Consider the following 27,623-nt stretch of genomic DNA (forward strand, 5'->3'; position numbering starts at 1 on the left):
TGTTTTATGTTCATATAGTTCCTCTGTTTGTTTTGGCAGGTGTACTCTGAAGTATTTTATACTGTCTAGTTATTTTAAATGGTCTAAAACAATATTGAATAATATTGCTGACTTATAGTGTAGTTTCCCTATTTTTCTCTTTTGATTAAATTTATTTTAGTTTTAACTTTGTCTGAAATCATGATTGCTACCCTTGCTTTATTTACATAACAAATTCTATTCATGACCTTTATTTTGTCTTTGTGTGTATCTCTCATTTTTATAATGTTTCCTGAAAACAATGTATTGTTGAATTCAAATTTTTAATCTGCTATCAGTTTCCATTTTATGGGTAAATTCATCCCATTCACACTCTAAGCTATAATTACTTGTTGCATATTTTTCTCCTTCCTTTTTTCCCTTGCTATCCTTCTTACACTGTTCCTATCCCTCCAAACTCCTCTGCTTTATTTCTACCCCATACCTTGCCCTCCTGTTACTTCACCTATACACCGCTTCAAGAGTCCTTCCTGTATCCTCTCCCTTACCCTATCTCCTTGCCCTATTATTTCTTTCTGAATTTAGAATACTTTTATAACCTTTTAGATATATGTGTGGTTCCCTCTTTAACCCATTCCTGATGAGAATAATCCAGCATTACCCACCCTTCCCCTACTAGCTTCTTCTGTATCAGTTTTTCCTTTTATGCCTCATTTGTATGAGATTTTACTCCTTATTATCTCTCCCTACAGTTTTTTTAGAATCACCCCATCATACATAGCTCAGCCCAAGCCTTTCTTTTAAACTGCCCAAATAATGATGACAGTCATAAGAGTACTGATAATATTTTCACATATTAGAAGTAAATAATTTGACCTTATTGAGGCCTTTATAATTCATTTTTGATGTTTACCTTACATTTCTCCTAGATGTTATGTGTTGAATTTTCCTTTAAGTTCTGCTATTTTTGTCACAAATACCTGGAAGTCTTTAAGTTCTTTAAATATCTATTCTTTTTCATTCAAGATTATACTTAACTTTGCTGGGTAAGTTACCCTTGGTCATAAGCTCAGCTCTTTTGCTCTACAGAATATAGTATTCCAAGACCTACACAGTCCTTCTGCATAGTAGCTGCTAGGTCTTATGTAATCCTAATTGTAGCTTCATGATATTAAATTTTTTTCCTTGTTGCTTCCAATATTTTCTCCTTAACCTGAGAGCTTTGAAACTTGGTTATGATATTCCTGTAAATTTTCCTCCTAGGATCTCTTTCAGATGGTTATCAAGGGATTTTTTTTTTCTATTTCTACTTTGCCTCCTTGTTCTAGAATGTCAGGGCAATTTTCCTTGATAATTTCTGATAATATTATATCAAGATTCTTTTTATTGTAATTTTCAAATATTTCAAATATTTTTATATTATTTGTCCTCCATCTGTTCTCCAGATTGATTGTTTTTTTGATAAGATGTTCCACATTCTCTTTTTTTTTTTCTTTCTTTTTTTTTTTTTTTTTGCTTTTTGGAGGACAACTTGGGGTTAAGTAACTTGCCCAAGGTCACATGGCTAGTTTTTTTGTGTTAGGTGTCTGAGGTCGGATTTGAACTCAGGTCCCTCCTGACTCCAGGGCTGGTGCTCTATTCACTGCACCACCTAGCCACCCCTTATTTTTTCATTCTTTTGATTTTGTTTAATTATTTCTTGGTGTCTGAGAAAGTCATTAGCTTCCCTTTGACCAATTCTAGTTTTCAAGGAATTATTTTTTCCTTCAGTTTTTGATTCTCTATTTCAAGTTGGTTGATTGCTCTTATTTTTCTTCTAATTTTTCCTCATTCTTTATTATTTGATTATTAACATCTTTTTAAAATTCTTCCAAGAACTCTTTTTGTGCTTGGGGCCATTTGACATTTCTCATTGAAAAAGGAGTGACTTCTTTTTTTAGCTCTGTTATCTTCCTCTGAGTATGAACCCAGATCTCCATCCCCATAGTAGTTATGGTTGTAATGGAATCCTAGCCACTGCCCCTAGCTAGCCATTACCCCAGGACCCAATATCCCAACTTCCTCATGGGCACACCTGCTCAGTGAGGTATATGAAGAAGTTGGGATATTGGGTCTTGGAGCAGTGGCTAGGAGTCCATCAGTTGGGTTTTCCCCTTTACTTACTTATTTTTATTGTCTTTCTTTTTTGGGGGGGTGGCGTTAATTTTGCTTTTAGAAGCTATTGGTGTAATCAAGTTCTTGTCCCAAGATATGGGGAATGCCTCCACCAACCTCCTGCTTCCCTTCTGGAAGTAATAAAGGTCTTCCTTGGGCAAAGGTGGGGGGGAGAAGAGGTTAGAGATGTTTATTTTGCTTCCCTTCCAGCCACACACAAGGACAACCCTTCCTACAGGTGGACCTCCCTAATGTGAGGGAGACTCTTTGCATTATAAAAGATGAGATGAGAAGACACAGTCTTTCTTCAATATTTTACAGAGGTGGGGCTGGGGGGAAAGGATGTGTGGAACACTGCATATAACCTCAATTTTTTTTTTCAATGAATTGGTCCATTTTGATGATTTTTTTCCTTTCCTTTTCAAATCTGTTATAAGGGATAACTCTATGAGAGGGGGAAGAGGGAAAGGCATAGGGGAAAATCTAGAAGTAAAAACAAAAAGGTAACGATAAAATGCATTTTAAAAGAGAAAGTCTATATGCTATAATCAAGATTAGACTTTGAAAAATGAACTCTTTGTCAAAGGTATGCTTGACATAAAGCTGTGATAAAAGTGTGATTCCGTGATGAAGAATGAAAGAAAGAAAGATTTGAATCTTGCCAATCCAAAACCAAATTGTGCAAAGCAAGTGATTGCGGCATAAGGACATCCTGCTTACTAAAAAAAAAATGTTTTTTAGTTGTAAAAAGTTATAAAGTTTATTGTATAAGTCAGTAAATTTAACTCTTTTACCCCATCCCAGTTAACTGCTCAAAAAGGGAACCTTAGGACAACTGGGGGTTTCCCTTCAATCTACATTCTTGTCTCTCAGACTTCCCGCCTGTTTCATAAGTTTCATTTCCTTAGAATCCCCCATTCACCCGCCCTCCCTGGCTCTAGTAAGTCCTAACCCCGAACTCCCCACCCTCACTCCCGCCTCTTCCTGGAAAGCCTTTTTCTCCTAGAGATACCCAGGCGAGAGACGAGAGAGAGCTTGGGTGGTCCGGCATGGAGGGAAAAGTGAGAAGGGCATCGTCAGCCCGGCGCAAGGGTTCAACCCAAGGTTCCGGCAAGACGCAGGCAGCACGAACTCGGGCTCCCTGCCAAATCACCTCTCAGGTTGCCCCAGACCTTGCGGACGCCGCCCCAGGGAAGGCCTCCCACTCCAGTGGGTCAGAATCTCTGCGGGAGAAGAAACCCCTTATCCTCCAGGAGGGGCAACCTCCTGTCGTCCGGGAGAAGAAACCCCCTGTCCTCCGAGAGAAGCAACCCCCTGTCCTCCAGGAGAAGCAACCCCCTGTCCTACGGCAGAAGAAATCCCCTGTAGTCCAGGAGAAGCAACCCCCTGCCCTCCAGGAGAGGCCACCTCCTGTCGTCCAGGAGAAGAGACCCCCTGTCCTCCGGCAGAAGCAACCCCCTGTCCTCCAGGAGAGGCAACCTCCTGTCGTCCAGGAAAAGCGACCCCCAGTCCTCCGGGAGAAGAAACCCCCTGTCCTCCAGGAGAAGCGCCCTGCCAGGACCCCGGGGTCTCAAGCCACTACGAAGGGGCTTCCCCACCCGGGGGACGGACATACCCAGCAGGAAGGGAGACGGGTCCTCAAGGAGGATTCCCCGCCTAGAGTCCGGACGACCCTATCCAACGAGCCTGGAATCTTGCCCAAGGAAAAGAGGGATCCGGGGCTACAGCAAGTAGTGGAGAAACTGAAGTTGCGACGTCAGGCGACATCGCAAGCTTGCGGGTTGGTGAACAAGATCGTCGACCACCTACTGCGGCAACTGCCCCTCTGCGACCAGGCCTTCGAGGGCATTGTGAAGAAAGGCACCGGCAGCTACTATGAGCAGGTGAAGGTGAGTTGGCTAAGGGTTTGCTCACTCCTACCTCCACGTCTCTCCATCGTGAATGATAATAGCTGACTTCTTTATAGATCTTTAACGTTTGTAAAATGCTTTGCTTTACATTATTATTATACTCTGCTTACATTACTTCCGGCTCTCTGCAGGCCCCTTTTCACCAAAACCATAATTCCCCTTTGCCTCTTTGCGCCGTAGCTGTTCATTTTTCAATGGGGGATCCAAGAAAGAAAGCTGGCTTTGGAATGGGAAAGAGTTCACATTTCAGTCTTGATACTTAGTTACCTGTTGGGCAAGTCTTTTAACCTCTGCGGGCCTAGGTTTTCCCAGATGTGAAATTGTAACTGATCATTTTATGACATTTAAATTTACAAAACTTATTTGAATCTCACAACAGTCCTGGAAGGTAGGTACCAGAGGCATTAGGTTCCCCACTTTACAGATGAGGAAAATGATACTCACAAAAGTTAAGTGAATTACTTGGTCAAGGGACAGAAGTGGAATAACAATTATTTTAATAATTGACGTTTATATAGCACTTCAAAGTGCAAAAAAGTAGCAGAGAGGAGAAAACTATGATAAAATTTTATGATAGGGGGCGGCTAGGTGGCACAGTGAGTAAGAGCACCCGATGGGAGTTGGGAGAACCCGGGATTGGTTCTGGCCTCAGATACTTAACACCCCCCCCCCCCACACACACACAAACTGGCAGTGTAACCTTGGGCAAGTTACTTAACCCCAAATGCTTTAAAAAAAAAATTCATGATAGACTAAAATGAATACATTTTATGTTATTATTTTTGTCTAGATTAGTGATTTTGTTGGTGTGGGGAATTGCCATTTGGTAATTGCTGTCTGAGAATATTAAGATTGATGCTGTATCATTTTCTTATTGATCCTATTTACAATTAATTGATTTTGTCCTATAACTGCTTAAGGCATAGTTCTTTGCCTCTGTACTTGGTTCAATGTTAAGTTAGCCTGTAATGGAATAAGTTTAAAAATCCTCCTCTCCTCAAGGAATTTTCCCAACCTTGAAGAATGTGTGTGAACAGAAAGAGTTTGGGCCTGGTTTCTTTACTAGGTTATTCTTTAATCGCGTCTGGTTTGCTGTCCAAAAGTCTGCTGGGCTGCTATCTCATTCATTCTTAGTCTTCCAAGCATTCATATTGTTCCTTGTGCCTCAGATTTGTAACCAATCATATTGCCCTTAATCCCATGATTTCACCTACTCTGTTCTGTTCTTTGTTCTGTACTCCCCAAAATCAATAGAAAGGGAACTGTCCATCTGCTTGGGGGAGGTCTTTGGCATTAATGGAAGCAAGCCATTGACCCACCCACTGATAGGTAGCATGTCTCTGCTAATAAATGTTATCTTGTTCAGAGATCTGCCTCAATTTAACTTTGTGTTAAAATTCAGTTGTAACATGTTCATCTTAGAGGCCTGTGCACACCGAAAGGTTAGGGTGCTTTTCCCTCAGTCACACTAGTAGTGAACCTCAGGACAGGATTTAACACCCAGTTCTCTCCTAACTTCTGCTTTCTCACTACATTAGAGGTTAGACTGAAATGAACCCTGAACTAACTTCCTACCCCAAACCTTATTATGATCTTAAGCTTTGGTGGGGGGGAAGGAAGAGGGTGGCACTTGTGTCTCCTAGAGTCAGTGATACTTCTGTTGCCACCCTCCTTGAGTGAACAGTTTTCATGACTCATGTTTAGATGTGGAAGATTTACTCACAAAAGAACAGTTAATTTAGCAAAGAGTATAGGCTGGGATGCCTTTTACACAGGTTCCCAAAGTGATTGAAACTGCTGCAACAATCCAGGGGAGACTGTAGTAGCCTCAGGTGCAATTGGGGGACATTGAATAAAAATAAGGGGGCAGTGGAAGCATAAGGAAAGTAGAAAAGATAAGAAAATTTTGAAAAAACCCACTCGTACATGTTTCATCTATTGTACACAATTGATATTGTACACAGAGTTAAAGTTGTAGTGATTACATTATTTTCCAAACACATTTTTAACTTACAAAATGTAAGTTAAAACCAATTGGTGGTTAAATTCAATGACAGGTCTTAACAAGCAAATGTTGGCAGGTAAGCTTGTCTTGCATAATGGTAACTCTAGCATGCATCAGCAGGAATGTGTGGGTGTAATGACTTGTTTAAAATACAATAAGGTTATTATAATGCCAATGTAATATTCACAGCAGCCACAGCAGCTATGAATAAGCTGGTGTGGTTGTGAATCACAAAATGTAACAGGCTCCTAGTCCAGGTGGCTCAGCAAGTAAGAGCACTGGCCCCAGTATGACCCCCAGATGACCTGGAGATCGAATCTGGGCTCAGATACTTAGCACCACACCCAGAAATAACTGGCCTTGTAACCTTGAGCAAGTTACTTAACCCCAATTGCTTTTTTTTTAAAAAAAAAATGTAACAGGCTCTCCACATGAAAGATAGAACCAAAGCATTTATTCAAATACCAGAAAGTCAAATCCCAAACCAGAAAGCCAAATTCATCATAGTAACCACGGGCCTTCAAAACAACAGGTTCCGTTAAGCAAGAATGCCCCTCTCTCACTCATGATAGCTGCTCAGCCTCCATGCTTCCTGCTCCCAGCAGTTCTGGTTCTCTCTCTCCTTCTGCTTCCTGTTCCACCTTTTCATTAAGTTCCTCCTCCTGATCCCCCCCTCCCCCTGATACACATGATTACATTTGGCCTATTAAGGGTAGGGAAGGTCTTCAAATCCCCATGACCATTACAGTTACATGATATATTATTGCATCATCAAAATTTCAGTGGAAGAAAAAATCCACAAATTTGCAACAAATTATTAAATTTAAGATGGATAATTTTAAAAATTATGTGTTTTTTGAAATGATGCAATTAAAAAAAACTGTTAAAGTGTTAAAGAAAGTAGATTTCCAGGGGGACTCTGAGTAATTTTCTTTTTTAAAGGAGACAGTAGGCCAAATAAGTTTGGGAATGTCTGCCTTAACATTTTGTATGTCATCAAAATGACAGATGCCTTAGGAAACCTTAAGAAAAAAAAGGGTATAACTCCTCAAAATCTTCAAGTGCTACATATAGCCTTTGACCTTATGGCACTTTCTAAACACTCTGATCTATGATGGTAGGAAACTTAATGCCTTACATCTTTACAATACCCAACTGTCAAGATTACAGTTTCCCCTAAATCCTGAGGGATTTTGCAGTATAATTCTGCATTTCCCATAAGACACCATTTTATTTTGTGAAAATAAGACTGGAATTTCTTTCTATGTGTTAATATTTCTAAATAAAACTGAGGGTTATTTACAAAAAAAAACTCCTAAAACCAGTAGTTATTAAGCTATAACTAGTTTAATTAAGTTACTATTGAATGCCAACAATAGTAAAGTATTGTGAACTGAGGAAGGTTCATTCATTCATTCATTTATTCACTCAAACATTTCTGGGGTATCTACCATGTACAAGGCATTTTGGATGTATAGACTGTAGTAATCAAAATATTGTGGGGATGTCTTGTGTAAGGAACATGACCATAGGTTCTTGTAGGAGAAAATTCTTAGATCCCTATGCAGCAAATGCTTTCATAGGATGATAAATTTAGAACTGGAAGAGACTTTAGAGGCCATGTGGTCTAATCTTTCCTTTTTTGTAAATGAAAAAAAAACAAACAAACCCAAAACTAAGGTCCAGAGAGGTTAAATGATTTATACAAAATCATAAAGGTATCAGAAGTGGGATTTTAATTTAGGTCCTCTGAACAATAAAAACATTGGTGTTAAAAAGAGATTAAAATAAAAGAGATCATATAGTATTTTTTTCTTTTGTGTTTTTTTTTTGGGGGGGGAAGTCAGGGCAATTGGGGTTAAGTGACTTGACCAAGGTCACACTGCTAGTAAGTGTTAAGTGTCTGAGGCTAAATTTGAACTCAGGTCCTCCTGACTCCAGTGCTGGTACTCTATTCACTGTGCCACCTAGCTGACCTGATAATATGGTATTAAGAGAATAAAATTAAGAGAATAAAAAAGATGTAAGGCATATTATAGCATGACTTCACCAAAAGTGGTACTTTCATTGTTGATTTTTCCTTCTATCAAAATCTATCTGACCACTCCTCAGTTTCCTTTGCTGGTTCATTATCCCTATCATGTCCCTTCACTGTGAGTGTTCCTGATGGGGTGCTTGGGATCTATGTTTGTAACATCAATTTGTAATACCACTTTGTAACATCAGTCTGTAAAACTTTGTAACATCAGTTTGTAAACCCAGTTTGTAAAATCACCCTCCATTCCCCCCTGCCCCAGCCTCAGAGCATTAACTCTGCCTTTTCCCCCTACCCAAACTCTGCCTAGCTTCAGAGCAATAACTCTGCCCAGCAACAACTCATGAATTGCTTATCCCAGCTTGAAACAATAACAAGCTATTCTTATGAATCCTTCACTAAAGTATCTATAGACATTCCAGTTTAGGCAACTATTATCTTCCCCTTGTATAGTGTCTTGATGCCCCTGTGAATCCTTCGGTACCCTATCTCTAGGCTGACACCTTGGCTGCCTCAATGGTCCTTCAGGTCCTTCAGGACCCTATCTCTGGGTTAATTCCTTAGCTTTGGTTCCCAGACATCAATCTTGTCAAACATGACACTGATGGGTGGCAGACTGGGCACTTCTCCATCAGCCCTTGACCACTAGCCGACTTAGTCACGTTTCAAGCCTAAAACCACACCTCCAGGTAGCCCCCCCTTGGGCTTTTTCCCATCCAATCATTGGCAATACACCTGTGCAGTTACATTAAAAATGCATGTTCCTTTAAACACTGACCCCACCTTAACTCCTTCCTAATCCCACCCTTAATTATCTAGTTAGCATAATTGGCATGGGTTCTACTATGGATTACCCTATAAAAATCTTAATTCTACGCCTTTAAGGTTGCAAGTCCTCTAAAGGACTTTTGCCCACTGTACAACCTAATAATAAACTTGCAGGTCCCCTAAGTACCCTTGCCTCCTGTAAAGCGTATAATAAACTTTCACAACTCTGACTCCAAGTCTGCTTGGGCCTGCTGAATTCTTTCAAGACTGAATCGCAGGTTTTCTGGTCTTAGATAAGATCAGAGTTCCTGCTGAACCTATTGGGAGCCATCCCTCATCATTCCCAAGGTTCTGTTTTAGGCATTCTTCTCTTTTCTCACTATACTCTTTCTCTTGGTCATCCCATTAGTGCATATGGATTCAAGTTTCATCACTAACTGATTCACATATTTAATAGTAATTGTTCCCCTGAGCTTCAATTCCACATCACCAATTACTTGTACATTTCAGACTGGATGCCCTAGAAACATATTAAGCTCAATATGTCCAAAATAAAACTCATTATCTTTCTCCCCCAAAGCTTCCCCTCTTCTAAACTTCTGTCAAAGTATTTCTATCAAAGGCACCACCATTCTTAGAGTCTCTTAGGTTCAAAACCTTGGCATTATTCCAGACTCCTCACTCTGCCTCACCCCATCTATTTAATTAATTTTCAAATTTTGATATTTCAATCTTCACAAAATTTCTCACATCTGACCCCTTCATTCAAAGCTATGTTCACCTATGTTCAGGTCCTCATCATCTCCCACTTAGATTATTACAATTGTCTCCCTGAACCAAGTTTCTCATCACTCCACTCTATCCTATACACTGTTCCCAAAGTAATTTAACTAAAATTTATATCTGACCATGTAACTTCCCTATTCAATCAACTCCAGTGACTTCCCATTGCCTTAAGGGTAAATATAAAATCTTCTGTTTAGCATTTAAAAGCCTTTCACAGCCTGGTTCCAGTCTATCTCTCTAGCCTCAATGGACATTATACCTACTCCCATACTTTACAATCTGGTCAAACTAGCCTTTTATCTGCTCATCATATGTAACATTCCATTTTCCATTGGCCACACCATACCTCCCCTTCCATGTGTGGAATACACTTCTCCTTATCTTTGCCTCTTCCTTGCCTTATTTTACCTTACCCTTTCTTTAAGATGCTGTTCAAACACCATACCCTGAATGAAATCTTTCTTGATCCTTCCTTTCTGCTAATCCTCTACCTCCCAAACTCCCTTATTTTTAATTGCTTTGTATATGTTTGTATTTATTTACTTTATATTTATGCTCAAAGGTGTGCTAGTGAATGTTTAGGAGGAAGTATATGTATGCACACTATCTTTTAAGTTTAATCTTCATTATAAACACTTCCTGAAGTCTAGAGTAGACAATTAACGAAATAATAAATCAAACCCTGATTTGTAGGCATCGTTGATTTCTGGGGGATAAATGTTCACACTAAAAATTTAACAACTTGGTGCTGCAAGCAGTTAGAGCTGGTTCCAACCCATTTATGTTTTATGTATAGACACACACAAATATTATATACATTTTCATATGCAATTGTTGTTTTCCTCATTAGAATGTACATTCTTGCTTCATTTGTTGTACTTGTATCCCCAGGGCTTAGCACATAGTAGGTATATAATGCATATTTGTTGATTGAGGATGAAAAAGTAACCCAAGTAGCCCCACTTACATATAAATCAAATGAGAGAATATTTATAAAGAGCTTTACATACCTTAAAGTACTACACAAATGTGAGGTGTTAATATTATTATTATTATAACTTAGCAAGGGGAGGATGATGAGATGGAAATTGCCTCTAATTTATCTGATCATTCATTCAAAAAATTATTGAGCACCTATGCTATATAAAGTATTGTGCTAGTTGATATTCGGGATGCAAAGATGAATAAGGCAAAGGCAAATCACAGAATCCCTGAGCCCATTTTCTCCTCAGTGATCGGGTTAGATAAACATGATCTCCAAGGTTCCTATTCTCTTAAATTCTAAATACATGATCTTAATCTAATAGAAAGATAAAGTGTACACAAGTAATCCTAGAGAGGGTATATGGGATATGTACCAAAAGAATGGTGCAAAATGCTATAGGATTTCAAAGGAAAGAAAGATGACATTTCTCTGGAACTAGAGAAGGTTTCATGGGTCAGGTAGTCTTGAGTTGAACTTTGAAGAGTAAGTAATCTTTCAAAAAGCAAAGGGAGGGGTGGCTAGATGGTACAGTGAATAGAGTGTTGGCCCTGGAATCAGTCAGACCTGAGTTCAAATCCTACCTCAGACACTTAACACTTACTAGCCGTGTGACTTTGGGCAAGTCACTTAGCCCCAATTTCCCTGCATTCACCCCTCCCAAAAGCAAAAAAAAAAAAAGCAACCCCCCCCACAAAAAAAAAAAAACCCAAAAGGCAAAGGAAGAGAGAGGTAGATTGGGAGGCAGGGAGGGCATTCAAGGTGTTGATGATAACATGATCTTCAAAAGTGCAGAAGCCTGAATGACTGACTGGTTACTTAGGCCCACAGAAAGATGATTTTATGAATTTCCTTATCTTTCTCATGTATGTCTTTGGATACAAGTCTCCTATCCTTGCCCTTCTTTCTCTTTACTTTATTTACATTTCCTTTATACATTTTAATTTGCCACTTTTCCAAAGTGGTGGGGAAGGGGTAGGGAAAGGGAGAAAGCATGGTTTTTTTAAACTCTATATTGTGAAGGAAAAGTGTGCTAGACTTTGGTCAGGAAAACAGGGTTCAAATCGAAGTTCTGACACTTCTTAGGTGTGTAACAGTGGACAAGCTTATTAACTTCTTTGAACTCATCTCATCAGTAAAATAAAGTACCACATAAATGTTAGTTATTGCTTTCCTCTTCAGTGCTTCCTATTTTGTTATTTACCTCTCCCAATAGGATTTTACCTTTGTCTGTTTTTACCCCCAGTTTTTAAAAAGCTTGTCATTTTCCCACTTCTGGGCATTTTTGTCAAAAGGGGTTTATTCCTTAGTAGAAGTATGGGGAGGCTCAAGAGAGAAAACAATGAAATGATCAATAATTGGGAACAATAAAATTTTATTTAAAAAAAGTAAAGCTCTAGTTACCTGGAAACAAAGACATTTGTGTACCATTTTACAATCTTGAATTGTAATATACATTATTTACATACATTATTTCATTTTTATGTTGTAACAAATAAGAAGCCCAAGGGACAGAGTTTCTGCGTAATTAATAATCAATTTATTAATTTGGATAGCTGATGATCAATAAATTGACGAATTTGGATAGCTGATGATCAATAAATTGACGGACACTGGTCTCTCTTGGTAACTAAAGTTAAAACCGTGGAGATCCCTGACTGCTTTAATACTTTTGAAAAAGGAAGTGCCCCTAACTGAGGAAAATCAACCCTGACTGGTGAACAATTAATGAGGGGATAGACATTTTAATGAAGAGATGGGTTCAAAGTCTTCAGCTCCTCTTGCTGAAAATGTGACTTAGTCATGAGACTTGGCTGCCTCCAACAATCTGGACAAAGGAATCCATCTCTACCTAGACCTTTCTGATTGGTTTTCTCCTTCATAATCTGAGTCACTCTAAATTCTTTTTTTTTTTTTTTGCTTTTTGGAGGGCAGTTGGGGTTAACTGACTTGCCCAAAGTCACACGGCTAGTAAGTGTGTCAAGTATCTAAGTTCGGATTTCAACTCAGGTCCTCCTGACTTCAGGGCCAGTCCTCTATTCACTGCACCACCTAGCTGCCCCATCACCCTAAATTCTAATGGAGGGTCTGCCAGGGCATAGACTTACTTCCTAAGGGCAGGAATTTTTCTAGAATATTTTCTCTCAGTGTCTTGTCTAAGATCACAACTATAGAAAGTGGCAAAACCTAAAACTGAAAGATCTTTCAGCATTCCTTCCTGTTTTAAGCAGCCTCATTCAATTACTTGGATCATTCTTTGTCTCTGCTACATAAATGAGCTATTGCTTCTTTACAAAAGTACCTGCAAAGACTAGTCCAATATAAAAAAGAACCCAAATCAGAAAAAAAAAAGTTAGATTGGGGACTACAGATGTATAAATGAGACAAGATTCCAAAGGATGTCAAATAATGATAACAATACTAGCTAACACTTAAATAGTGCTTTAAGGTATGCAAAGAAAGCACTGTACAAAAATTATCTCATTTTCTCTTCACACCAACCTCACTCCTTACTTATTATCTTCATTTTAAAGATAAGGAAATGAAGGCAGATAGAAGTTAAATGATTTACCCAGGGTCACACCACTAGTATCTGGGGTTAGATTGGAATTCTGGATCTTCCTGACTCCAGGTCCAGATATCTGTACCATCTCCCTTTTGATAATTCTTTTGAAAATAAATTACTTGCCCAAGGTCACACAGCTAGTAAGTGTGTCAGGTGTCTAAGGCTGCATTTGAACTCAGGTCCTCCTGACTCCAGGGCTGGTGCTCTATTCACTGCCACCTAGCTGCCCCATAATCAGAATGCTTTTGATAATCGGAAGAGGACATTGGAAAATCTATCTTCAACCTGTGTGGAAGAGAGGAGTATTGAATATGGAATCCTGTGTGAGTAGTTAATTCTCTTGCTATGAGACACTAGACTATATCCCTAAGCCAAATCACCTGTCTCAAAAATGTGGCCAGTGGCCCATGGGTAGAATATTAACAATCAACATGGTATTCCAAAAGGACTGAGGAGGTTGTCTTTTTTTTCCTCTTTATACTAATATTTAACTTTATTCTCATTCTTTAGGTAGATAAATACTGATAGTTAGCAAGTTGGAAATTTTCCCAGACCACATTCCAACTTTTTGCATAGTTAGAATGATTTATGTAACTTTCCATCCAAATAGGGCTAAAGCCACTACTACATTAATTCATCTGCTAATCAAGGCAAATGAGCCATATCTAGATTGATGGAGAGACCAAAAAAATAAAAATAAAAAAGGTTGAAATCAGAAAAGTGATTAAAATGAAAGAGGCCTCATCCAAGGACAGGAGCCTATAAGAAAGCAACATCAAAAGAGGAAGGGTCCCCTTGTTAAAAACAATAACACAAAATTACTCCCCCACCTGATGGGTGAATGTCTGAAATTCTAAGAGTTATATGTGCATTTGGCATTGATCTTTGATCACATGTTCAAATGGAAATAGCTCCATTCTTCCTCTCTTTCTCCATAAGATTAGTAGGCCATTAGAGTTACATTACGGTAGGTCATTTTATAAGTCAGTCACTTGTAATTTAGTATAAATGAGGATACCAGATCCTATCCTGGGAAGTTTTAATGAGGAAGAATGGAGAGAGAGCAGGACCATGACTATAAGGGGCCTCAGAGACAGTCTGGTCTAATCTCTTCATTTTGCAGATGAGAAATCTGAGGCACCAGGAGGTTAAAATGACTTGCCCAAAGTCATTAGAGGTGACATTTGAGCTCTGATCTTTTGATTCTTTCCACTGTCCCATCTTACCTCTCTATGGGACTAGACACCTAAGGACCGATATTGAATGCCAGTGAGGGGAACAAAAGATTAAAGAAAAAGGAAGTCTGTCTCATGATTTACCTAGGCTGCTCCTTCCAGGAAGGGTGACTTCATGGGTAAGACCATCCTCAATATAGAAAGAACGACTTGAGGTATAGATCTTGGCAATGGTAGGTCACTAATATTCTTTTTATAAGTGAAGAACATGATTCCTTTCTATAGTGAGGAGCAAAGAAAGAAAAAACAAAGATATATTCAAGGTCCTAGCCCATTCTATGAACTTAATATACTTCCTTAAAATTTTTTTTATGGAAAATTAAACACAGAAAACTTATTTGGGACAAAATCTTGTGTGATAAAATTTTAATTTTAGGAATTTTCAAAATGAATTAGTAAATGAAAATTCCAAGGAAAATTCAATTTTTGGTAACTCAGCAAAACATTTAAAAATGCATCATACATGTCAGTGTAATTTTTTTTTTGGTTATTTCACAGATTTGTGCTCCAAATGAATTTGATATCATGCTTAGACTGCAAGTCTCCAGAATTGAACTAGAAGACTATGATGACAGTGGTGCCTATTACTTTGTGAAGTTTAAAAGAAATCCAAAAGGAAACCCTCTGACCAGATTTTTAGATAATGAAATACTATCAGCTTCTAAGCTGCTATCTCAATTTAGGAAAATCATTAAGGCAGAAGTAAACAAAATTAAAGGTAAGAAGTTCTGTTCTTAAAGATCTGCTTGTACAGATTATATTGACTCTTTGACTTTTATTATGATCATAGAATTACATAATACTTAAATATTAACCCATCTTCACAGCCTACCAGGAAATATCATAAAAATGTTTGATTGTTTGATTGTTTTTCTCTTTACATTTCCTTAGGAAACTGTTCAGGTACATTTCTCAATGGCTTCAGCATTGGTTCATAGATTTTTTTTCTTCCTAGGAGGTTTCAGAATGTTTATGAGGCCTCTCCCATTCTGATTACACAATTCTTCAACTTTCCTCTCCAGACCCAGAATTATAGACATATCTTTGGGCACGATCACAGAGTGGATTTGTTTTGCTTCACTCTGCTTATTTGTTACAGAAGTTTTTTCTCTTTCCAAAAAATAAAGTAAAATAGAAGTCATTGATACATGTCTTCTGCCTATTGGCAAATGGGTGGTGGACAGTAAGTTCAGAATGAGATATATTTTCACGTAAGGCCAATATATTAATTTATTTTGATTGCTCTCGTTTTTTACAAGGGAAGGTTCTATTGGATATTGGTAGGGGGAATAGTGAGGAATGAGTCATTTCAGTTCTACTACTCTCATGAAATTACTCTCTAAGGTTGTTTTGTTACTTCCTAACTGCCAGTTTCAATGATTTATTTTAGTCCTCATTGTCCTTGATCTTTTTGGTGCATGGTACTTATAACTGTTTATTCATTGTGGTTACTGGCACCATATTCTCCCAATCTCCCATGTTTGAAACTTTGGCAATAAATCTTTGATACTTCGTTTTCCTTTACTTCTTATATCCAATTGGTTACTAAATCTTATCAATTCTATCTTCACAATATTTCTCACTACTCTTTTCTATCCTCTTTACCACCATGCAAATAAGAGACATAATTACTACTTGCCTAAAATACTGAAAAAACTTCCGAAGAGAAATTTGTTTCCATTCTTTTTCTTTTTCAATCTGTTCTTCATATCACTACCAGAACAATTTTTATTATGTATAGATCTTGTTACTTTTCTGCTCAAAATCCTTCTGCCTAGAGAATAAGGTTCAAGTTAAGGCACATAATGTGGTTCAAGATAAAGAAATAGGAAGGGTTCAAAGGAATGTAGGCTAATCAGAAATACCACACTTAACACAAGATGAATACTTTCTTCAAGAAGTAAGAGGTTCTAAATATGGTGGATACTGAATGAGATTGTACTGTGACCTCAGTGATTTTCATGTTGCCTCCAGCAATGTGCAACACAGCCCATCTGTGTTTGCCTATCCTGTGTTACTCTTATCCCTGTCTTTCCATAAATGTAAGGGTGTGGGTGTGTGAGTAGGAATCAATTAAACATGCTAAAGGTCTTCTTCATTTTCTCTTAACGTCATGAAGATACCAGTGTCGTGCACTCAAGGCTGTCTTTGGTTATATTTAAGTCTTACTTTTGATCAGCCCATTTCCTATTTTTTTTTGCCTTTTGGAGGGCAATTGGGGTTAAGTAACTTGCCCAAGGTTACACAGCTAGTTTTTTTGTGTGGGTGTTAAGTGTCTGAGGCCGGAACCAAACTCGAACTGGGGTCCTCCTGATTCTGGGGCTGGTGGTGCTTTACTCACTGCACCACCTAGCTGCCCCATTTTCTACTTTTGATCAAATTTTTTTTGGGGATGTTCTTTATATTTCTGTATTTATTATATGTTGCCTAACACAAATATTTCTCTGTTACTCTGTGAGTGATGCTCACTTTAAATTTTTTCATAGTCTATAGTATTCCATGAATCACAACCATATAATATTACCAGTAGAATATTGGTATTCAAAAAAGAAATATTTGTTTCTGAGAGAAGTCTGGGGTCATTAATGAAACTTTAAAATTTCCTAAAGGCAATTTAGTTCACTCTCTTTAACCTATTTAATTCTGTGTCCAAATTACTGTTTATTTACAGTGTTTGCTCAAGATATATGTACTGATGGATATTGTCTTTCTAACTGCACATCATAATTTGGAAAATAGCTTTAAAAAGAATTTATTTATACATCAATGATATGTATGGACAAGACAGACAGACAGAGATACACACATATACACAAGGTGAAGGAAAGGGAGACCTGACACCCAGGGTTAGGGCTCTTGGCTGATCACCAGTTTTTCAGCAGATACTTCATAAAGGCTATGGTGTTTATCTAGAGCTTAGTGTATTCAATGGACTGTGCTCTCACAGGAGACTTTGAATGGACAGTAGGATGGTCATGATATCACATAGGGCTGACCACTTGTCCTTGAGGATATCCAAGCAGATAGAGCCTTGAATGCCCACACTGGGATGATAACAGGGAATGACAGACTTCACAGTGGGATCATTAGAGGAGTGACCACTGAGAAATTCCTAGGAGTGCTTGTATCTCAGATCTTTATATATTGTCTGTTCCTATCCCATTTAAAGACATTATCTTACTTAGGAAAGGTGAAATTCCATTAATGATGGCTCCAGACATCATTAAAGTCATCAATTTTCTGTAATTTCTTGCTCTTGGACTCCTTACTTGTGACCAGGTTGAAGTTTTGGTGGTTAGGCCAAACTCTTTTAAGTGGTAATGGGTCTTATCCAGGAGACTGAAATGTTTCAAGGCTTGAGACAACCAGCAACAATTACAAGTAGCAGGATTTGGAAGATTTCACATCTATAGGGAATCCCTCTTCAATTTGAATTGTGCTGAATCTCCTTCATGACAGTGGCAAACTTTTGGTGAGCATTCATCCATCTGTTGGATATGTTATTTTGTTATTGATCAGAGAATTGTTAAACTATGTTCTCTTGGTTGTTATATTGTTCATGGACTTTTGAATGATTTTGGTATGCCTTTTTGAAAGGAGGGAGCCTTTATGGTGGTTTTGTTCTAATGAAACATGAGATCATAAAAATGAAAATCTTAACAGTTAGGAAACAGCTGATTATGGGTGAAACAACCATTCCATAATCAACTGTTTTCCTGAAGCAAAACCATCTGTTTAGAACAAATATCAAAATAAGTAACAAATCAGAAGAAAATATAGAGATGAGCAGAAGACACTGTGTGTACTTAGCACAACTCCAACTCAACTATCAACTCTGGTCAAAGTGGTAAAAAGTGAAGATAATGCTTAGGGAAAGATATCAGCAAAATTAATTGATACATTTAAAAATATGGCAATATATTCATTGTTCCGCATCTGTGGACCCAGTACCTCTCTAAATGAATTAGGGGAGATAACTTCTCATATCTTTTCTTTGGGGTCTTGCTTATGCTCTATTTTACAACATTCTTTTTTAGTTGTTTTGTTGTGGCTTTTTTTCCATTTCCATTGTTGTAGTTATGGTATATGTCATTTTCCTGCATCTGTTTGCTTTACTTTGCATTAATTCATGTAAATCTTTTCACGCTTCTCTGTTTTCAGCATATCTACCATTTCTTATAGCACAGTAACATTCCATTACATTCATTTATCACATTGTGTTTAGTCATTCCCCAGTTAATGGCCATTTCCTTTGTTTCCACTTTTTTGAAAATAGCTCAATTTTTGTAGTTAGCTAAATGCTTTGTACTTGGCCTCTTTTCTGTGATTAGGTCCTGGGATTTAATTAAATGAAGAAATGGCAAGTGGCACTTAAGAAAATGAAGTCAGGAAGTAAGGATTCATTATCATGACCAAATCTATGCTGGAAGTGACATCATTTTGAAGTCACTGAGGGACTGATTTTCAAGATATTTCAAAGAAGGAAAGATTCCAAAAGAATGCAGAAGATCACAGATAATACTTTTGCAAAAAAAAAAAAAAGTTACAGTGGTTAGGTGACATCAGCAACTATAAATGCATGCGTCTACTTTCCCAGGTCTATAAAATGGTGAAAATAATCTCTCTATGCATTAAAATGATCTTGGATATAAAGAAGAAGAGGTGATGAACAATTTTTTTTCATATTGTTTTCTGTGGGTCACCCTTTTAGTCATAAACTTGACTGGTAATTACAGAGAATAATATTAACTTAGAATTATATAGTACCTTAAAATTTGAAAAGTGTTTTACACACATTATTTTGAGTTTCACAATGGCTCTGGGAGGAGTATGGCAGATATGATTATTCTTATTTTACATCAGGAAACTGATGCTCAGAAAGGTGTGTGACTTGGCCAAAGTCAGTTATTAAGTAACTGAAGTAGGATGCGAGCCCAGAGATTTCCTCACTCCAAATCCAACATGTCATTCATTGGGCTACAGTGCCTCTTAATATGTCTCACTGTCTGTTACTTTTTTTTTTTAAAGCAATCAGGGTTAAGTAATTTGCTCAAGGTTACACGGCCAGTTATTTTTGTGTGGGTGCCGAGTTTCTAAGGCCAGAACGGATTCCAGGTCTCCCGATGCTGGGGCCGGCACTCTCACTCACTGTGCCACCTGGCCACCCCCTATGTCTGTTACATTTTGATTTTAAAAAGCATTTGATTTGATAACATGAAATGTAGCTTTGTAGAGGATAGGGAGATGAGGACTAGATATGTGATGTTATTGATATAGGAAATTCTTTGATGAGGAAACTTCCTCTACCAAGACAGGTTGACCTTTTCTCCAATTTATAGTCTTAGAGAGTTGCCTAGAGCATTGAGAGGTTAAGGACCTTGTCCATGATCACATAGTCAATATGCATCAGAAGTGGGACTTGAAACTAGGTCTTCCTGACTGAGGCCATTATATTGCAGTGTCTCCTGTGTATATATGTTAAAATTATACAAGAAATCAATTAAAGATGTGGTTACAGAGCTAACTTTGTTTAGTAATACACTGGGCATTGACATAAAACAAATCATAAAACCACAGGACATGTGTTTACTTAAGTTATTGACCAGTGTCATAGAAGATGATTTACATAGAATTCAAGAAGCAGGATTTCTTGCTGATGGAGAGAATCTCTAAATGCTTCTGTTTTCAGTTGATACTGTACTAATTACATTGTCCTGAAATATCAATAAAATCCATAGCATTGTAAATAATATTAGGTATTTACCCTCGGAAAACAAAGTGGATGAAATGTACATTGACCAGAATCATGACATACAACTAAATGGGCAGTCCTTTACTTAGTCCAGCAATACATGTGTCTTAGACTGAGTATACCTATAGGTGGGCAATGAGCTGAGACCAAAATTGACTATGAAGACAGCAACAGGATCACACTTGGGAAACTACGATATCTTAAATGATACCAAACTGCTCACTGATGCCAAAGCTTAGTTTAAAAAAAAATAATAATACCAGTATTCTCCTGGGAATGGCATATGGTTGCAAATCATGTAACATTATGATTTCTGAAAAGTCAAAATTACAAGTAATTCAAGAGCCAATGGAAAGATGCATGGTAGGTACAAGTAGGCTCCAACATTTTTGCCAATGATACATGAGAAATATCACCAAAAATCATCAAGGACATGTATTATTGTTTCTATTTTTTGTTGTTTTTTTTAAAGCAATCGGGGTTAAATAACTTGCTCAAGGTTACACGGCCAGTTATTTCTGGGTGTGGTGCTAAGTATCTGAGCCCAGATTTGAACCCCAAGTCATCCCGACACTGGAGCCGGTGCTCTTACTCACTGAGCCACCTGGCCGCCCCCATGTATTGTTTCTTGATATGTCATGAGGTCATTAGTTTCCACTTGCCCAATTCTAGTTCTTAAGGAATTATTTTTCTCAGTGAATTTTTGTACCTTTTTTTCATTTGGCCAATTCTGCATTTTAAGGGTTTCTTTTCTTGAGTGAATTTTTGTGCCTCTTTTCCACTTGGCCATTTTAATATGTTATTTTCATGAGTATTTTTTTTTCACCTCTCCTCTTTGACCAAGCTTTTAATTCCCTTTTCACAATTTTCTTGCATCACTCTTATTTCTTTACCTAATTTTTTCTCTACTACTCATTTCTTTCTTTACCTCTCCCAAGAATTCTTGTTGGGTTTGTCTCCAGCTTGCAGTTTTCTTTGAGGCTTTGGTTGTAGATGTTTTCACATTGTTGTTATCTTCTGAGTTTGTGTCTTGAATTTCCCTGCCACAAAGGTAGCTTTTTATAGTTTTTTGTTGTTGTTGTTTTCTCATTTTTCCAGACTTTTTTTTTTTGCTTTTTGGAGGACAATTGGGGTTAAATGACTTGCTCAAGTTCAACTAGCTAATTTTGTGTTAAGTGGCTGAGGCTGGATCCGAACCCAGGTCCTCCTGACTCCAGGGCTGGTGATCTATTCACTGTACCACCTAGCTGCCCCTCAGACTATTTCTTGACTTTGAACTTTATGTTAAAGATGGAGTCTGCTTATCTCAGGGTAGGGAGGCACTGTCTCAAGCTTCAGACTTTTTTCACCTGCTCTTTGTAGAACTATTTTGGGGGGGAGATCTGTAAGTTTTCAATGCTTCTAGGGAGAAGTGTGGTCACTGCACCAGTCTGTGCTCTGGTCTTTACCCTGGAAGGGCCCCTGTTCCCCTACAGCTACAAGCTCTAGCACTTCTCTCAGCCCTGGAACTTTACCAGGGCCCCTTCTTTTGTGACTGGCCACAAGTACTCCTTTCTATCCTGGAACTTTAACCCAGAACTGTGTATGGGTGATGGAGTTGACAAATAACATCCAGTCCTGTGCCCAGTGTCAATTCATGGTCCCCTGTAATCTCTTTTTTTTTTTTTAAGCAATCAGGGTTAAGTAACTTGCTCAAGGTTACACGGCCAGGTGTTTCTGGGTGGGTGCTAAGTGTCTGAGCCCGGGATTCGATCTCCAGGTCTTCTCAACACTGGAGCTGGTGCTCTTACTTGCTGTGCTACCTGGCCGCCCCCTCCCCTGTAATCTCTTGCTGACTAGTTGTGCAATTCTCTTACTGGTTCTGGTCTGAGACCTCCCAAAGCTACTGCTGGTGCTGCTGCTGTGGCTGTAGCTTCCTCCAAGGCTTACTATTGATGTTGCCTTTCTGTGTACTTCCTGTAGACCCCAACATCACACACTTCTTCGGACTTCTGAGGTTGTCTTGGGCTAGAAAAATATCTGATCCTGGGGCAGCCAGGTGACGCAGTGAGTAAGAGTGCCGGCCCCAGAGTCGGGAGACCGAGGATTGGTTCCTGCCTCAGATACTTAACACCCACACAAAATAACTGGCCGTGTAACCTTGAGCAAGTTACTTAACCCCAATTGCTTTAAAAAAAAAAAAAGAAAAATATCTGATCCTGACTTTTGTTGGCTATGCTGCTCCAAAATTCAGTTTGAAGCATTATTTTAAAGTTATTTTGGGGGAGATGTTAGGAGAGTTTGATTGGGTTGCTGCTTCTACTCAGCTATTTTATCAAGGACATGTATACTTGGAAAAGAAAGTCTAGTCATGTACCAAGAATGCAAAACAACACTTTGTTAGCAAGGTTGGCTCTTGGGAGGAGGAGGACTTGGTGAGGGTGGGAAAGGACATATTTGGAAATAAAAGTGATGTAAAAAACAAATCATATCAGTGAAAACATAAATTTTTCCTGTTTATATCTAATGGCCATTTATTCATTGTTGAATGGGAATCACAATTATAGAATTTTGATGTTTAGCTATATATTTTAGATATCAAAATTTTTATCTTTCATAATTGACATAAACATTTTCCCTAATCTATTTATATAAAAGAAATACTCCTTAACAATTCAAGCATATGGATACATATGTGTGTATGTATATATAAATACACACACATGTATGCGTGTGTATACTTTAGCCGTGTGACCTTGGGTAAGTCACTTAACGCCAATTGCCCTGCCTTCCCCCCTCCAAAAAAGAAAGGCAAAAAAAAATTGTGAGGAGACAACAGATGAACAGTCAAAGCATGCTACTGGCACCCCTAGAAATGTTAAAGGAACCAGAGGAAGGCCTCCAGTGTGTTAAGTGAAATCTTCTTAAGAGCTTTTTGGGAAGCAGGGTTGTTAGGATTGCACAGGATGAATAGAGGGATTACAATTTTTCCTAGAAAAGGGAGATAGCACATTTGCTCAAATCATAGCTCCATGTAACTATATAAGTATGGTTATTTTGATATATGCCAGAGTCCACTAAAAGACAACTAGGGTAGGTACCATGAGGGTAGGTACCATAATTAATAAACTCTTTCTCTTTGCTAGTGTTTATAATAATGTTCATCCACTTAATAAATGTTATTGAATTACATTATATAAACTTTGTCTTTTTCTTTTAAATATTTAAACAGAAATGGACATTATTGTGGAGAGAAAGAAGCCGTTAAGCCCAGCAGTAACCCTCCTAATTAAAGAACCCGAAGAAATATCAGTGGACATAGTCCTAGCTTTGGAATTAATGAGCAGCTGGCCCCCAAGTACACAGGGGGGCCTACCAATTGAAAACTGGCTAGGAAGAAAAGTAAAGGTGGAACTTAAATACAGGCCAGTTTACCTTGTACCTAAGTCTACAAAAGAAGGAAATGGTTTTCAAGGTATTTTGAATATTAAATACTACTAACAATTCAAGCATATGTATATATACTTATATATGTATATGGTTTACTTTATGCTTTTAAAAATATGATTCTGAGTAGGGGTCATGGGCTTTACCAAAAGAGTCTATGACATAAGAAAGAAGGTTAAGAACTTTTGGTCCAAACAGGATTGGTGCAATCAAACAGAATGTTAATAATTTTCTGTCCTTGCAATGCTGGCACCATTCTGAGTGCTGTTTTCTCATGCTGTTCAGCTCATATATTTTCATGAAATCAGAGTTAAAGAGACTTCAGATGCTTTCAGTTTGTCTGTTATGATCAGAATAAGAGAAAACTATCAAAACCTCTGTATAAATCATGCTGATTACTTAGCAAATGACCTGAGGTAGAGAAGCTGCTAAAATGTCTTGTGTGTCATTAATTACTATATGATACATATTATATGAAATATGATATGATAACCAGAGGGTCACCAAAATTTCTCTCTGCTTAAAATGGAATTTCTTATCAAAATATCAAGTTAAAATAATACTTCTTACTGGAAATAACTTGTATTTATGTAGTTCTTTGATTTTTCCCTGCCTTTCACCTTATCCTTATCCCCAAATAGCTCACTTTTATATAACCTTTCCTCACAAGGAAACTGTGAGGAAGGTAGTATTCACCTTTTATAGTAGGAGAAACTGAGTCTTAGAGATATTCTTATTGTTATTGGCTTAGAGATATTAAATGACTTACTTAGAATTACACAGTCATTAAATGTTGGAACTAGTATTGAAACCCAGGTCTCCAGAAGCCAGGTCTAGGTTCCCCATACTATATCACCTCTCCTAAATCTGGGAGAAAGGAGGGCCACAATAAATTAACACCAAAGTTGCATCTAGAACACAGCTCTGACTAGGTTCATATCACCTTCAGTACACTTTAAGTCCAAATAATTTTTCAGAGAAGTCTGTATATTTCACACAAATTTTGTAATTATGCAACCAACCTTTTTCTGTGATTGCTAGAAAGTGCATTCCTATTTGGAGATCTGTTGAAGTTATTATGCTTCAGTATTTCATACATTCTGTGGTAGGGTTTAAAAGTCAGCTACTTAAGAATGTTTTGGTTAGGCTGAGGGAGAGTGGTCTTTTTCAACCTACTGACCTTTACATAATTATTCTCCCTCCAAAAAAGCTCATTTATTAAGTACCTGCTATATACCAGACACTATGCTAAATGCTGTACAAATATCTCATTTGATCTTTACAACAAGCTTGGGAGGTGTTATTATTATCTTCACTTTATAATTAAGGAAACTGAGGCAAACAGGTTACTTGCCCAGGGTTACATTGGTTGTGTCCGAGCCTGAATTTGAACTTAGGTCTTCCCAACTCAAGGCCCAGCACACTGTCCACTGCATCATCTAGCTGCCAAAATACATTTTAAAACTTTCAACTAATTATAAATGATTTTTTAAGGAACACCCTCTCTTGTTCCCCCCGCTCCAGTAAACAAACAAAAAAACCCCTGAAACATAATTCCAAGCCACTTAAAATTTCAGTCCTCTTCAAAATATTGGAGGTTATATAGCATAGAATTAGATAACATATCAGGAGACCTGGGTTCTAGTTTTGGTTCTGCCACTAATTGACTTAGTTTCTCTGGGCTTTAGTGCCTTCATCTCTAAAATAAGGGGATGGGGCAAGATGACCTCTTAAGTTCCCTTATTCCAGGTAAAATAACCCTGACCTGTTGAATTTTGATGATGTATATGAAATTAAACATATTAAAGTTATATATAGGGGTTGCTAGGTGGCGCAGTGAATAGAATAATGGCCCTGGAGTCAGGAGGACCTGAGTTCAAATCCAGCCTCAGACATTTAACACAAAACTAGCTATGTGACCTTGGGCAAGTCACTTAACCCCAATTGCCCTCCAAAAAGCAAAAAAAAAAAGTTATATATATTTCCTAGGATTAGGATGGTGTTTTGTTAGATAGAATTGATTGGATATGTGTAGATGGAACATGATATTTTGGTAAATTGATATTTCTATTTACTTTTAAAAAAATCAGCAAACACATGGCGACTTTCCTTCTCACACATTGAGAAGGACATATTAAGGAATCATGGAAGTTCTAAAACGTGCTGTGAAACGAATGGAGTGCCATGTTGCAGGTGAGTTATGTGTCTGGTTTTCATGCTTCTTTGTTAGATGGTCATTAGAATGTAGAATAGGAACTGTTTTGTTTTGTTTTTTTTTGTTCTATTTCCCTGAGACTAGCAGTTCCTTTTAGTAGCAAGGTCTTTCTTGAATTGATTTTTAAAAATTAATTAAGGCGGGGTGGCTAGGTGGCTCAGTGAGTAGAGCACCGGCCCTGGAGTCAAGAGGACCTGAGTTCAAATCCGGCCTCAGACACTTGACACAAAAACTAGCCGTGTGACCTTGGGCAAATCACTTAACCCCAATTGCCCTCCAAAAAGAAAATAAAAAAAAGAGAAAAAGAAAAGAAAAATCTATTAAAGGGAGGCTAGGTGGCACAGTAAATAGAGTACTGGCCCTGGAGTCAGGAGGACTTGAGTTTAAATCTGGCCTCAGACACTTAACACAAAACTAGCCATGTGACCTTGGGCAAGTCACTTAACCCCAATTGTCCTACCCTCTCCCCTCCAAAAAAGCAAAAAAAAAAAAGCCCCAAACAAAAATCTATTAAGGCTTTCTCTACAAATCTTAGTGTGCCCCCAAAGATTCAGCATACTTTAAGCCTACATTTAGAGGAATTATTCATTTGTCTTTTAAAGCAGGTTTTAAGATTTTACATACAGCACAAAGTAGTATTAAATCAGAAAAAAATAACTTGCTATCAGAAAGATTGTATAGCGAGGGGTGGGGAATTGTGGCCTCAAGGTTTGGATTCAGTCTGAGGGCCATACTTGAGGACCTAGAGGGCCACATGTGGCCTCATCAGGGCCACATGTGGCCTCATCAAGGTCACAGGTTACCCATCCCTGGATAGGCTTTGATGTATGAAGAAACAAATTACACCCTCCTTTCCCAAATAAAAAGAATCCCAAATCCTATAATGTGTTATTCTATACCTTCTACATTCCCAGCAATGTATTAAGCACTGCCATATAAGACATGATCGATCCCCTACCCACAAACCTTTGTAATCTATTCTAGGAGAAATTAGCTCAAAATAATTGGAATACAGGACAGGAAAAGTGCCAACCTTATAAATGCTTTTTCTTTAACAGGAAAACATGTTTAAAGTTGATGAAATATCTTCTTGAACAGCTGAAAAAAAAGTTTGAGAACCGGAAGGAGCTAGATAAATTCAATTCCTATCACATGAAAACCACCTTCTTTCACTTATGTGCTCAGAAACCAGATGACAGTCAATGGCAAGTAAAAGACCTAGAACAGTGTTTTGATAACTGTGTGAGTTATTTTCTTCAGTGTCTCCAGGCAGAACAACTTTTACACTTTTTTATTCCTAGCTATAATATGTTTAGTCGTGACCTCATTGGCAAAACCAGTCAAGAATTTCTGTTAAGGCAAATTGAATTTCAAAGAAACAATATGTTTCCAGTGTTTGATGAATAAGATTATTCTTAGAAAAGAACCAAGATTTAGAGTTGCTGTCACCTTAATAAAGTAATTTCTGAAACTGAAATTGGATTTTCTTTTCAGAGAATAGACACATTCTCCTTTTGGTAGAATGGGGCAAAGAATGGGGGGTTTAGAATGGAGTATGTGGGGCAAAGAAAGACTAAAGAAGAAGAATGTTTCATATTCTGTCAGGCTTTGCCAATATGGGGAAAGGATAATTTTTTTCAGCAAACTGGGATTAAAAACCAAAAATCAACAAAAGCTTAAAAATTTGTCATTTGAGATAGCAGCCACTTTTAAATTGGAATTTTGAAAATAAGTTATTTGGTAAATAATAAAGAAATCATAGTTAAAAATCCAAATGTTGTCCAATTAGGATGAGGACCACAAATCAATT

At 37.8% G+C, this 27,623-nt stretch overlaps 1 protein-coding gene across 2 annotated transcripts; it reads left to right on the top strand.

Annotated features, from left to right (window-relative positions):
* The first annotated feature begins 2,912 nt into the window (after nucleotides 1-2,912).
* On the top strand, nucleotides 2,913-27,290 carry CGAS (cyclic GMP-AMP synthase). Of its 2 annotated transcripts, XM_069067029.1 has the most exons (5): nucleotides 2,928-4,022; nucleotides 14,919-15,138; nucleotides 23,384-23,626; nucleotides 25,689-25,791; nucleotides 26,872-27,290. In XM_069067029.1, the coding sequence occupies exons 1-5, from the start codon at nucleotides 3,183-3,185 to the stop codon at nucleotides 27,218-27,220; spliced, it is 1,755 nt and encodes a 584-aa protein (XP_068923130.1). In that variant the 5' UTR covers nucleotides 2,928-3,182; the 3' UTR covers nucleotides 27,221-27,290. The 2 variants fall into 2 exon arrangements, with proteins under 2 accessions (XP_068923131.1, XP_068923130.1); XM_069067030.1 differs by lacking the exon at nucleotides 23,384-23,626 and having other exon boundaries at nucleotides 2,913-4,022.
* Nucleotides 27,291-27,623: the final 333 nt, after the last annotated feature.

This window comes from Petaurus breviceps, unplaced genomic scaffold (genome assembly GCF_028583685.1).
Source record: "Petaurus breviceps papuanus isolate PSGF00001 unplaced genomic scaffold, PetGlider_PUasm1.0 90734, whole genome shotgun sequence".
NCBI lineage: Eukaryota > Metazoa > Chordata > Mammalia > Diprotodontia > Petauridae > Petaurus > Petaurus breviceps.